Here is a 12,680-nt window from a genome sequence, read left to right on the forward strand (position 1 = left end):
TTCTTCACTTATAAAATTTTACTAACTGGCTGTGTTAAAATTGTCTTATTGTTAATGACTATCACTTCTTTGATTCAAAGCCTTTGTGTAGCAGTAGCCTGATGTCTCACATAGAAACGTAGATGTAGACCTCAAAATTAAAATTGTATAACTTCCATATTTTTGTCTTTTAATTTTAAATGTGAATATCTATTACATAGAATAGGTTTAAAAAAATAAATAACTTACCCTTACTGTAGCTTCACCAGGGATGAACAAAAGTGAAAAAGGTGACAGAAACAGTGATTGGCACATTTGTTAAGAACAAAAAAGTTAACAGTTTCTGTTCACACTTAAAATCCTCGAATTCTGTAAATGTTTACTTGATTACAAAAAGTATGTCTTTAACATCCAAAATTTTCTAAGGATAAAAAAATTACAAAATGGAAAGTATATTTTTATCTTATATTTAATTTATTTGTTCCTTTCTATAACGATGAAATCCCTATTATTATTATTATTATTAGTAGTAGTAGTAGTAGTAGTAGTAGTAGTAGTAGTAGTATAGATATTATTATTTATACCTTTGACCGCCGGGTGGGGGCGGTAATGGTCTCAACATGTTTGTTGATTACTCTGCTAACCTGCAAAGAAGAAGCTAGCCGCTAGTGGCTAGCAACTTAATTTTTTGCCGTATTTGTTAGCCACCCTAGTACCGCTTCAATTTTTTTTACCCATTAAGTGTAATTTTTGTTGTTACATTATTTATAAATATACAGTTGGCAATCCCTATCCGTGTGTTCCTACTGGAATAAGATGGTCGTTTTGACAAATAGCAATGAAGAACAGGATTATATGTGAGTGAACCGTACTGTTACGTAAATTAGCTAGTTAGCAATTAGGTATAACCTACAAAATAAAATTTCATTTCGGGATTGTGGTTTGGTTTATGTTTTCTGAAATAAGGTACAGTTAATTTTTTATTAACTTGATTGAGAGGTATTAGCCGTAATGGTGGGTTAGGCTTTGGGGTTTTTTTCTGCCACCGACCAGCAGGCACCGAAATTGTTACATGTATGATGATGACAATGATGACAGAAAAATACTTATGTGGTTTTATTTCAGTATACAGTGGGTTGTCATTTTTAATTTTTTTATATATATATTTATATTTGAGCGGTTCAGAGAATAATTGATGAAATAACCTAAATGTTTACATTTAAATACCTGTTTTCATTGGTGATATAAAGACTATAATTAACATTTTTATGATGTAATCTGTGGTGTTTCGGCTTAAAATTCCTATATTTCGGAGGCGTAAACCCAAACGGGGGCGGTCCCTGTGAAACACTGACCTACATTTAAAGTTGATGCGGGGTCCTCCTGCTGCTCTTATTCTTCTCTCATCTCCCATTTCACGAAGAGTTTCTTTTTCTTTCTTTTTTTTTATTAATTTATACACGGAAAACTGCAGATGAATATTCTATCAAAGAAGGTCAATAAATATTTAATTACCATCCACATCGCGCTTTAGAGCCATGATCACATTTATTTAAGCATATTAATTGACCTGGTAATATAAAATCCTCTGTTGGAAAACATTAGGCTTTGGTGTCCTTTCTATATTGGCTTGTATCTGAACTTTCTTGTAAATAGAGCATCTATCCAATAGGACATTACATCACCTCATTGCATCAGTGGGCAATTCACCTGTTCTAGAAGTTCTTCTAAAAAGATGAGAGAGGTCTGTAATGTTCCTCATTATAAATGTGAGGGACAGAATGTTAAGAAGCATGCAGGAAATCGCTTTCTGTGATTGCTCACTGAGCTGTTACCTTTTCTTTAAGAAGCTCTTCTATCTTCCACTCGTTATCTGTATTAATGATAACTGTCTGAGCTGGTGATCTGTATTAAAACTCCAGTCCACACCCTTAAACAGACTGAAATCTCTCCACCATAACCTAGACCAAAGGGCTATTAAAGGACACACCAGGGACACGATCCACCACAAGATTCACCTGAACAAGACTAGGATGAACCAATCTATAATAATTAAGCAGCTTGGTGAGAAGAGATCAACTGTTGGAGCAATTATTAGAATATGGAAGAAACACAAGGTGGAAGGACATGTCCCTCCACCTGGAGCTCCACTTAAGATCTCACCTGGTGGGGTTAATATGACAAGAGTAATATCACAAGAGAAATAGTCAATGACCTGAAAAGAGCTGGGACCACAATAACTAACATTACCATGGTAACACGTGATATTGTCATAGATTCAAATCCTGCAGTACTCCAAAGGTCCTCCTGCTTAAGTCAGGACATGGCTGTGCCCATCTAAAGTCCTTCAGAAGTCATCTGGATGATTGGGAGAACGTCATGCGGTCAGATGAGAATAAAGTGGAACTCATTGGTATAAATGCCACTCGCTGTGTAGGTGGGGGAAGAAAGCTGTTACATCCCAAGAACACCACATCCACTTTGGAGCATGGGGGTGGCCACATCATAGTTTGGGGCTGCTTTTCTGCAAATGGGGCAGGACAAAGGGAGGATGAATAATTCCAGGTATGGTTAGATTTTGGTCAAAACCTTCCATCAGTGAGAGCATTGAGGATGAAACATGGCTGATCCTCCAGCACGACAATAACCCTTCAAAATATTGCAACAACAACAAAGGAGTGGTCACAAAAAAAGCATTTCGAGATTCTGAAGCAGCCTGGCCAATCTTGGTAATTCAATCCAATAAATAATCTGTGGAGGGACAAGTGTAAATACAGACCTCTGACATCTTTTTAACTGGGACAACTTGCAGAATTGATGACTGACAGATACTTTTTTTGCCCCACTTCACTGAAAAAAACAGAGTTGTGTACCCAGCCTTTCTATTCAGTGATGCCAGAATTCCTATACATAGCCCTACATGTTTGTATTTGCCTCGTGTAAATAAAGAGGAATGTTAAACCATATCTACTCCCTGCTTTGTTTGGTTTATTATGGTGTACACACACAAAATAAACACCTTTTTATGGAGAGGTAGTTGAATTATATTAATAGCTTCATTTCCATAAAAGAGGCAGGCAGTTTTTTTTATTTAATATTTATTTGAAATAGATGTGGATTTGTATTTGCTCTTTTCTCAGCCTGATCGAGGAGCGCAAGTGTTCTTCACTGCCCTGCTCTCCAGCCAAGCGAGTGTCACCTGCCAAAAAGAAGCATTTCTGCAACCAAGCCATCCGCAACTCAGACCTCACTCCCCGTGCCAAAGGCAAAAAAAGCCTCCGTCGACAGGAGAACAGTAAACTGTCATTTCACATGATCACAATATAAGGCAATATGGTGCTGAGTAAAACAAGGTTGGACAAGCTGGAGGTTTCCCCTAAATACTGTTTAAACCTTTTATATAATGAAAGTTATTTTTCTATATATATTTTAAGTAGGCATTTTGTAACATTTATATGTGCATGCTAAATGGATTCATTTATTAAACTGTGCTTTTTTTGCCAGCTCTCTATCTTGCCAACCTTCTTGAAAAGGATGAGTGCTCCAAAGATGACCTGGAGGTTGGCAGTAATCCTGCCATCCCGTCCATCTTCACTGAAGCCTGCACCAATGAAAACTACATAGAGGTGAATGATCGCTTTAACATCTCTATTTGCAGACAATCCCCACGGTGATCAAACACAGTGCTGTCAGATCCACCCCAGTGTTTAGGTTTTGGTCTCTCAGAGAGTTCTTGAATAAATAAAATCTACTTCACATCGCATTAAAGAAATCTAAACCGAGTTTGTGGTTCTAGTCCCGAACACAACCTGGTTTGTAAACAATCGTTTTTTGTTTAGTTCACTTCTCCTCTGCATACTTAAAGTGCATTCAATACAATTAATCAATACATGAATCTGCTGTTTATCCAATTAAATAAAGTTTAAAAAGTTATTCAAGAACTATAAATGTCATACGGTAATTTGGGTCTTTATTCAAGCTTATTTTAATACCATTACAAAGGCATGTTTATGTTCAGATAAGGATGGTTGTGATGGTTTTTACTTTTTAATTTATCTATTTTGCATATTTATATAATTCAAAGACTGAAAGTATGTGTGCCAAAACAATGTTTCTCTTGCTTTAGCCATGGAATGACTTCATGAATTGCTCCGGTGAGGAGCAAGAGAGGCTGCTGTCTCTAGTGGAGCAGGAAGAGGCAAAGAGGAAACACCACAGCCAACTTCTAAAAGACCCGAGGAATGGTGAATATCAATTTTAGCTGCTTTACTTTTAAGTCAGTTTGTTTGAGTATTTTCGTTTGGTTGACTGAACTTCACCTCCTCCTCAGTAAATCCTGCCTTCAAAGCTCAGGACTGCTTCCAAAGAATCGATCGTAGACTTCGAGCAACCCTGAGGCGGAAGCAGATTCCTATGGTGGGTGTATTTGTAAAAGTTTACATTCAATGCATGTTAGTTGTGGCACTAGTTTTCATCAAGGCAATGTAAGTGTAAACTTAATAAACCTTTACATTTACACAGTTTTTAAACATCTTTAGCTAAAATGTAAGAGTAACATAAAACTTGAGCATCAGGACCTTCCAAAATGTTCAGTTTAAACAGAATATTTTATCCTACCAGTATTGACGTATTTGTCAATCAGTGGATTTTCTGTCTGTTTGTTGAAAGCTTGTGTAGGTCAAGAGATCAGCTAAAGATGTGGTTCATAAATGGTGTATACTTTTCTACCTTCCTCGAAGGCCCAAACCGCGCTACAGTCCCATTCACACACACACACATTGATGGCAGCTCCGCTGCCAAACAACACTGCCTTGTGGTTCAGTGTCTTGCCCAGGGACACTTCGACACATGGGCGGGCAAGGTGGGAATCGAACCTACAATGTTCTGATCATAGGTCAACCACCCCTACCGCTGCACCAATGCCGCCCAACTTTAACCTGAAACACTCTCCCCTCTCGTCTTGTGAGCTTTTTGTAATGGTTGCTGTGGTACAAAAATCCTAAATTTGCTGTCATTTTTCCATAAAGATGTGATAAACGTTGGGGTGGGTTTTAATGCTTGTCAGTTGTTAACTTTTGCTTGTGCTCCAGTTCAATGTTGACAGTACAAAAGTGTTGACCTCCACTTTCATATAAAATATTTCCAAACCCCCCATGTGGGCCTTACCATCACAAGAAAGTGAGGACGGTATAAGAGCGCAATGTAGCGGCCCATTTGATTGGTTAGACCAATGACGTTCATGTTTGAGCCCCTATACTTGATCAGTGGAGACAATTTGACTGGAACATGTAAAAGATGAGAACTATTGGCCAAAGTTGTGATGATTGCACAAAACGTGCAGGAATTGATTCAATTACAACATTGCAGAGAGACTGAAAGAGAAAAGTGACTCAGTCTGAGATTGCCACCTATGGGCAATAAGGTGCTGCAGTATGTAGATGTGAGTTCAGAAATCATCCAATCAACTGATCATCTAAAAATGATTTCAGTAAATTACTTTACATGAATTTGGATAATAACATCCAGAAGACTGACTCGCTGTCAAGCTTTACGGTAAAACAGGTGACAGTTTAGCTCAGGCGGTAGAGCAGGTCGTCTAACAATCAAAGTGTTGGCGGATTGATCCCCGCTCTCCCCAGCCAGCCGTGACCCCCCCCCCCCCCGAGCGCGGCTAGTCTGCAGCTCCCCGCTCCCCCCAGGGGATGGGTCAAAATGCAAAAAGAATTTCCCCATTGTGGGATAAATAAAGCTTACTCTGTTTTTTTTATTATTATTTAACTTTTACTCTCTTCTGTTAAAGGCGATCTTGAGTGTCTAGAAAGGTGCCTAATTAGATCAGATGTACTTTTATTATATTTAGTAATAATAATATAGTAACTATCCCATATTCTGTGTGTTTCTCCTCTTTATCAGGGAACACTTGAAGTCCTTGAGGGAAACCTTCTGAACTTTTTCCAGGCGGAGCCTCGCTCAGTTTACACAACCAACCTCAGCAGCAGGTAGAAATCCTCTTTCTGTTCTCAGAGTATCTGCAGATCTTCAGATCCTGGATTCAGTTATTTAAGACACAGCCTATGTAAGTACCCTGTGGCTTTGAGCCATGCGTGCAGACACTGCACCATCACCCCTCAGTTTGTCTAATCATGTGATTCATTCATTTAGAAACATTCAGATGAGTATTTGTATGTACATGTAAACATCTGATGCCTCTTTGGCCCATTTTTGGTTGCTAAAATTGTTGAGTCCGAAGAACAAACTGTAAATATTCTACTGGAACATCAATCACATTGAAATACTGAAATGGTTGGTTCTATAGAGCATAGACAACAATGTTCTGCTATAGATTTCTAAGAGGATTGTTGTTCAGACGCTGTTGTTGTTATGATGCTGACAGCAAAACTAAGGAAAGTAAATTCCCATTTAAACCTCAACTTCGTCATGAGAAAAATGAAACAGCAGGGAGTTCTCCTTCCATCCTTCTTTTTTGTAAAGATATCAATTCCTCCTTGGTCCTTCACTTCTCGTTACATCTGACCACACCAGCTCAGCTCTTTGGATTGAGTTGACACGCTCTGTGTCCAAAGCATTTGACAAAAAAGAACATGCCAACTGATGGCTCCACCTGGAAAAGGCATTTTCTACTCAATTAAATCCAACAGAGAAGTTTGGGATGAGAAGCAGCACACAACAAAATCAAAATGTGAGAAAAGGGAAAATATCTGGCCTTAAATAGACAGCCAGACCAACTATTGATCTGAGAAGGAAAACTGTGGCATTACTAAATAAAATGGTTGCTCAGCTTGAATGAACAGTGATTGCTGACTGCAGAGGGAAAACTCATGTTTCTCTTTTTCTTTTTTCTGCTTGTTGATCAGTTTTGAAAGACTGCTGCTTCATGCCATCTGCCAGTATATGGACCTCCTTTCTGCAAGTATGTGGAACGATGCTCAACAAATACACGCAAAAAAAGTGTAAATTATTTGATATTTAAAGTGTCCCTGAAGTGCAAACTACATCAATAAATCCCTTTATACAAATACATTAAAGATCACGACAGCAATTGAAAAAAACACAAGTAAAGCCTTTTCCAGAAATCAAAATGAAAACATGAGAAGTGTTCCGCGACATCACTGATTGGAAGACGACGTTGGAGTTCTGAAGAAGAGGGAAAGCAGAAGAATGAACTGTGGTAAAGCTATTTGAGCAATCACAGAACGTTCGCAGTGCCTGCAGCCAGAAGCTTAAAGAAAAACATTCATGACAAATAACTTCTGGTTAGCGGTTTCTTATTATGTTTCAATTTTTAACATTTCATTTTAATTTTCCGAGAAATGTCCTTTTCTACTTGGTTTCATTTATATTTGGAATTGTTGTTGGAATTTGCTTTGTGATCTTTAAAATGTTTTTGTGTTGAGTGATTTGTTCTTCAGGGCCACCGTAGACAGTTGTGTGAAAGCTGAAACTTTGGGGTCTTTTAAATGTCGTTCAACAGCTGCAGGCATTAAATCAAATGTTTCTTGTATGTGGGATCCACAGGCTCCGACCACAAGGGGGCGCGTCAGACGGAGGTGGTGAACAAACAGGAGGAGTTTCTGCCTCCTAGTCCTCTGCTGTCTGCGTACCTGGAGCAGCTGTGTTGAGATTTGGATCCCGGTTACTCCTCCAGATTTCTCTGCAGGAAGCAGCTCGGCAAACACTGCATAGTCTCAATGCTAGTTTTAAAATAATTTAACACCCATAGGCACGATAAGCAAGATGATTATTGGCTTGTTAGTATGTAATGGTTACTGTAGTAGTGCAAGCTGATGGTTTAGTTAGCTGTCATTAGTAGTAAAGTGAAATTCAACTGGTGAAAGTCTAAAAGCAGCACAGATTTTCATTCATACAAAAGTTATACAAAGTTCGTTTGACAACAGATGAAGTCAACGGATGACATGAGTTCTGTTTAATACATTAACATCATGACCACGGATGTGTTTCCAAAACTTGGAGAATCTAACACAATACAGCATCAAGTACAAATTGTTGTCAGAGCCTTTAACAAGTTCCTAAAAAGCAACAATTGAAATGGTTGTTTAGCTTCACAAATAACTGTTGGCGCAAGCTCCACCTCCTTCCTCCTCCAGCATGGCGTTTACTACTTCAGCTGTCAAACATCACTGCCTGAAAGCCTCGGCAGCCTGTTGCTAAGCTGTGACGCATGAATGTCAGCGCTCTTCCTGTGGGCTCACTTGTTACTCGTAGAATTGTCAATGGTTGCTCGAGATTTAAAGTTACTCTTCTCACTATTTCTGTGATCTGGAAAACCGATTTGTTTGACAACATATGACCGCACGTATTTCATGAAAGCTCGACGAAACACAAGTTTACACTTGCTTAATGTATGGACGGGTACAACAACATCGTCACAGTTTAGCCACTGCCAGGCGGTGAAAGATGTGTCTGAACTGCCTCTGAACACACGGCTGCGCAGGCGCTGAGCAGATCCAGCTGCTGCAGAGCAGGAGAACAGGAATTTTTCCACACACAGCTGCAACTCCTCTTCATGAAATTGCATGGTGGTTGAATAATATACTGTACAGTGTGTACAGTAGAGATGTTATACAAAAGGAGCCACATTTCTGTTCTCAATATCTCAAAGTGATGTTTGCAACTGCAGAAAAAAAGCACTTCTGCCTTATGAACACAAACTTCTGTTTTGTGATTGTTTAGAGTTCTCTCTACTTGATCCAGTTGGGAGACATGTATTCAGGATTTTTTGTTCTTTTTCATTAAAAAAAAACAGTTTACTAACAGTTTATTGAAACTGGAGCTGTTGGTGCATTTCACCATCAACCAAAGTTTTGTGTGTTTGTTGTGTGGATGTCCGACTTCTCAGGCTTTAAACTCTTCACTCTGAATGTCATGTATGGATTTCCTGTGGTGTCATTTTTCTGTGTGTGTACTCTGTGCTCTCTTCAGACGACCTTGTCAGGATTGTGATCACTTGTGCTCTGCAGAGCATTGCCAACAATTTAAGTGCAAGCAGTCAGGCTGTAAATATGTCATCCATGTTGTTTGTTTGTGTGCCAAATTTTGCTTTGAAAAAGTGCTTGATTGTCTAAAAGCTTTATACTCTTTACTGAAGCATCTTTGTGTATTTATAATTGCATATTTATAGTCACCACAACCATTAAAGAAATTAAAATATTTTGCTTTTTTTTTGCTCTGAATATTGTATCAAATCACATTTAGTTTTTTATTTTCAAAAGGTTCTTCTAGTTTTGTGAATATCAAATGCAATTGGTCTTATCGGTGGTATTAAATTAGTTCCTAGGTCAAAACTGAAATCTTAAAAACTAATAAACTGAGTTTGTTCTGTAATTTTACTTTAATCAAGGTTTCACAAAATAAAATACAGGTTTACTTAATGAAGTAAATATGAGGAATCTATGAAAAATATTCAAAAGTACCAGAGAATATATTTTAAGGAGTGAAAATAGGTTAAAGGTTTCAGGAGACAAAATCAGAAATATATTTATTTTTTAACCCTTGTGCTATCTTAGATGACCCCACTCTTACATTGACGTGTTCTCCCTACCATGACAAAGGTGGATAAAGGTGGAAAGATTTCATGTATCCATGGACACCAGTAAGGATCATAAATCATTGAAGAAAAAAGATTCAGAACATTGTCTAGTGGGTCTAGATGACCCAACTCCAAACGTTGAAGTGCCTAGGATAGCACAAGGTTTGAAGGGGTTGTTTTATTCTCACTTTGTCCACTAGATGGCGAAATTGTTCAGGAAAAGTCTAACTCAGGGAGTTAAATTGTGGTTTACACAATAAATGGATAAACTATAAATAAGGTTTAAAAGGTATTGTATTCGTCTCTTGATATCTGTGGATTAATTTCTGAGAAGATGGATGGCAAGGTGTAAAATAGATCAAATAAATAACAGCTGCAGTTTTTTTATAACCAAGAAGTATTTCAGTGCCACTGTTTGCAAAACAAGCAAATTAACATTGAATGTTTTCATATGTTGATTATTTAGATGCAGGTCACAAGCAGCACTGTTTTACATGTATGTCATACTTGAGTCTGTTAATTGGGTGTGTTTAATAATTTTTAAGACTAAAATTAGCTTTGAAGTTCAGAGCCTTAAAAAATTTTGGGGAAAACCTCTTGCTAAAAACAGTCATGTTTAATGAAAACACAAGAATCCTCATATTCTCATATTTGCATCTCAAACATTCAGTTACAAATATCAATATTTATATGAAAACAAATGCGGCATCAATGCAATATATTGGTTTTCTGCTTCCGTCACTGTCTAATGGAAAATTCCATCACAGCTTCATTAAACTATTTCATCTATGGTCGGCTCATAAACATGAAGTGGTAAAACGTGTTTTGTTGGGTGACTGCAGAAGAGAAAAGTCATACTTGGGTCGTCATTTTTATCCACATTATTTCTTTGGCTGTGTCATTGTGGCTATGAAAGGAGTAATTTCAAGCGTCTGCCACACCCTGCTGAGGTTGATTTAAACTGAAAAGCATCACTCATCTTTAATTATTTCGATATCAAGTGTAAAATTATAGTTGTCATCACCACAGAGGGCATTTCTCATGGAAATTCTCATGTCTCCTGGATCTTCCTTCATCTGGTGCAAGACATCGGGTTTCTGAGTATAAATATTTAATATAATTACTTTTTTTGTCAGAAATTCAGATCAACACGTCTGTTTCTCTATCTTTTTGTTTTGTTTTTTCAAAAGGAAAGGTCTTAGCAAGTTTATTATGAATACAAGTAGCAGTTGTCATCTGTGAGGCAATGTCAGATAATCTTGTGTTAATCTGCAGTGAATGCTAGTCTAATCATTCATGGAGATCTCCAGTTCTGAATGCCTGAGAAGAAGCAAGTTTCAGCATATGTCAGAAAGAAATCTGGATTCAAGGAAGTGGTTTCAACTCAATCAAATTAAATAAAACTGTCAACTCCAAATAAAGATGACAATTAATACCACCAAAAAAGTAATGTCTATTAGTGTAACAACAAAAGACATGTTGAATTTTTGCTCGTTTTAGTCAAAGATTAAAGGAAAAGTTGCTGAAAAAACATCTTTACAACACAAAACATCTTAATCCTAATTCTTTTAACTAACATGAGGTGGGGTTTCTCTCTTTTAAATAACCTGTAATGTGACCTTTGAGGGACATTTGTTTAAGATGTTTGCTGCAGTTTGGGGAGGTTCCCAGTTGCAGCAGTGAAGCAGAGTTCCTGTTTCCATCTCATCTACATCTTTGTCCAGAAATTATCATTTATTTGAAAACCTGCATTTTGAGGTTTAAAATATATATATATATATATATATATATATATATATATATATATATATATATATATATATATATATATATATATATATATATATATATATTATATATATATATATATATATATATATATATATATATATATATATATATATATATATATATATATATATATATATATATATATATATATATATATATATATATATATATATATATATATATATATGAATATTTGTGTTTGTTTGTTGCAGCTGCTAGATTAAATTGTTCTAATCCAGCCAAAGTGTGAAAACATGTCAAAATGTGAACTGTGCATCCACCCTCTCCTCTTAACCGACATGCCCCACCGCGGGGAGGGGGCACGCTGGGGGCCGGGCCCTGCTGATTCAGAGGTTAGGAATTTGCATCTGATTGCTGTTTGTCAACCAATGATGTGACTATGCAGGCCGTGGAGTTTATCCACGCCTCTCTCGGTCTGCGCGTCTGTCTCGGAGCCACACTCCTAACTACGAAAACACGATTTCCACGCGCGGATATCATGCTGTCACATGAAACGGCTGCTTTTTTAACCGACACACACGCCGAGCGGCCCTCGATCCCGTCGCCCCGATCCCCCTGTCTCCGCTCGGAAGGTGGGAATCGTTGTTGAGAGACGGAGGAAAACAGGAATGTTTCTTCCGGTCCCGAGAGTATGAAAATCGAACGGAAGCCGAAGTGGTAAGTTTACGCGTCTCTTTATTCCCTTTTTTAGTCTTATTTCAACTGGAAGCCCCCCTAAGCGATTTAGATTGGTGAAACTTCATTATTTTTTAACGATTATTAGTTGCCTTAAAATTTAAAGTACGACTTTTTTCTTCTGTTTTTGAATAAAAATCGATACGACTTTATCATATGGCTGATCAATAACCTATCGGCAGCGGATGGACTCGGTTACCGCGCATATAAATGCAATGAATCTACATTTTAATTTTTATTTTATTTCGGTATACGCAATTTAAAATGATAAATATGAATTATTAATGTGTAAACTCTTTTTTTTAGAGACTAAAACATTGGAAATTGACAGTTATAGTTATAGACCCAGCTTAAACATTATAACTTCATTATTTTCCCTAGATGGATTTATTGCTAGTTTACAACATCATGTATTTTTAAAATATATATATATTTTGCATCTACTCATGCTTTTATTTATACGTACCTTTTTACGTCTATTTCTAATAAAGGATACATAAATAAACATATATATGTGTTCTATTTCGAGATATAAACACATTAGTTTTACGAACGGTGGTAGCCCATGTGGGACAAATTAAAAAGGCACCATTTTACAGCGCTATTAAACATCCACTGCAGGATTGTGTAATGTTAGTGCATCCTA

The 12,680-nt window shown here is 37.2% G+C and overlaps 2 protein-coding genes across 4 annotated transcripts in view; both read left to right on the plus strand.

Moving 5' to 3' along the window:
• The first annotated feature begins 612 nt into the window (after positions 1 to 612).
• Positions 613 to 9,170, plus strand: r3hdm4 (R3H domain containing 4). Of its 2 annotated transcripts, none has more exons than XM_020702382.2 (8): positions 613 to 836; positions 3,120 to 3,244; positions 3,484 to 3,605; positions 4,106 to 4,223; positions 4,310 to 4,395; positions 5,893 to 5,978; positions 6,855 to 6,910; positions 7,516 to 9,170. In XM_020702382.2, exons 1-8 carry the CDS (start codon positions 796 to 798, stop codon positions 7,617 to 7,619), a joined length of 738 nt encoding a protein of 245 aa, XP_020558041.1. In that variant the 5' UTR covers positions 613 to 795; the 3' UTR covers positions 7,620 to 9,170. The 2 variants fall into 2 exon arrangements, with proteins under 2 accessions (XP_020558041.1, XP_004068025.1); XM_004067977.4 differs by having other exon boundaries at positions 614 to 836; positions 3,120 to 3,274.
• Positions 9,171 to 11,743: 2,573 nt separating this feature from the next.
• arid3a (AT-rich interaction domain 3A) overlaps positions 11,744 to 12,680 on the plus strand; it is a 44,591-nt gene continuing 43,654 nt past the window's right edge. Inside the window, exon 1 of one of the 2 annotated variants that reach the window (XM_004067978.4) lies at positions 11,744 to 12,016. The gene's annotated coding sequence lies outside the window, so the exon portion shown is untranslated. The remainder of the gene's footprint in view (positions 12,017 to 12,680) is intronic. The other variant, XM_011474014.3, reaches the window with a different exon arrangement.

Source organism: Oryzias latipes, chromosome 4, assembly GCF_002234675.1.
Source record: "Oryzias latipes chromosome 4, ASM223467v1".
NCBI lineage: Eukaryota > Metazoa > Chordata > Actinopteri > Beloniformes > Adrianichthyidae > Oryzias > Oryzias latipes.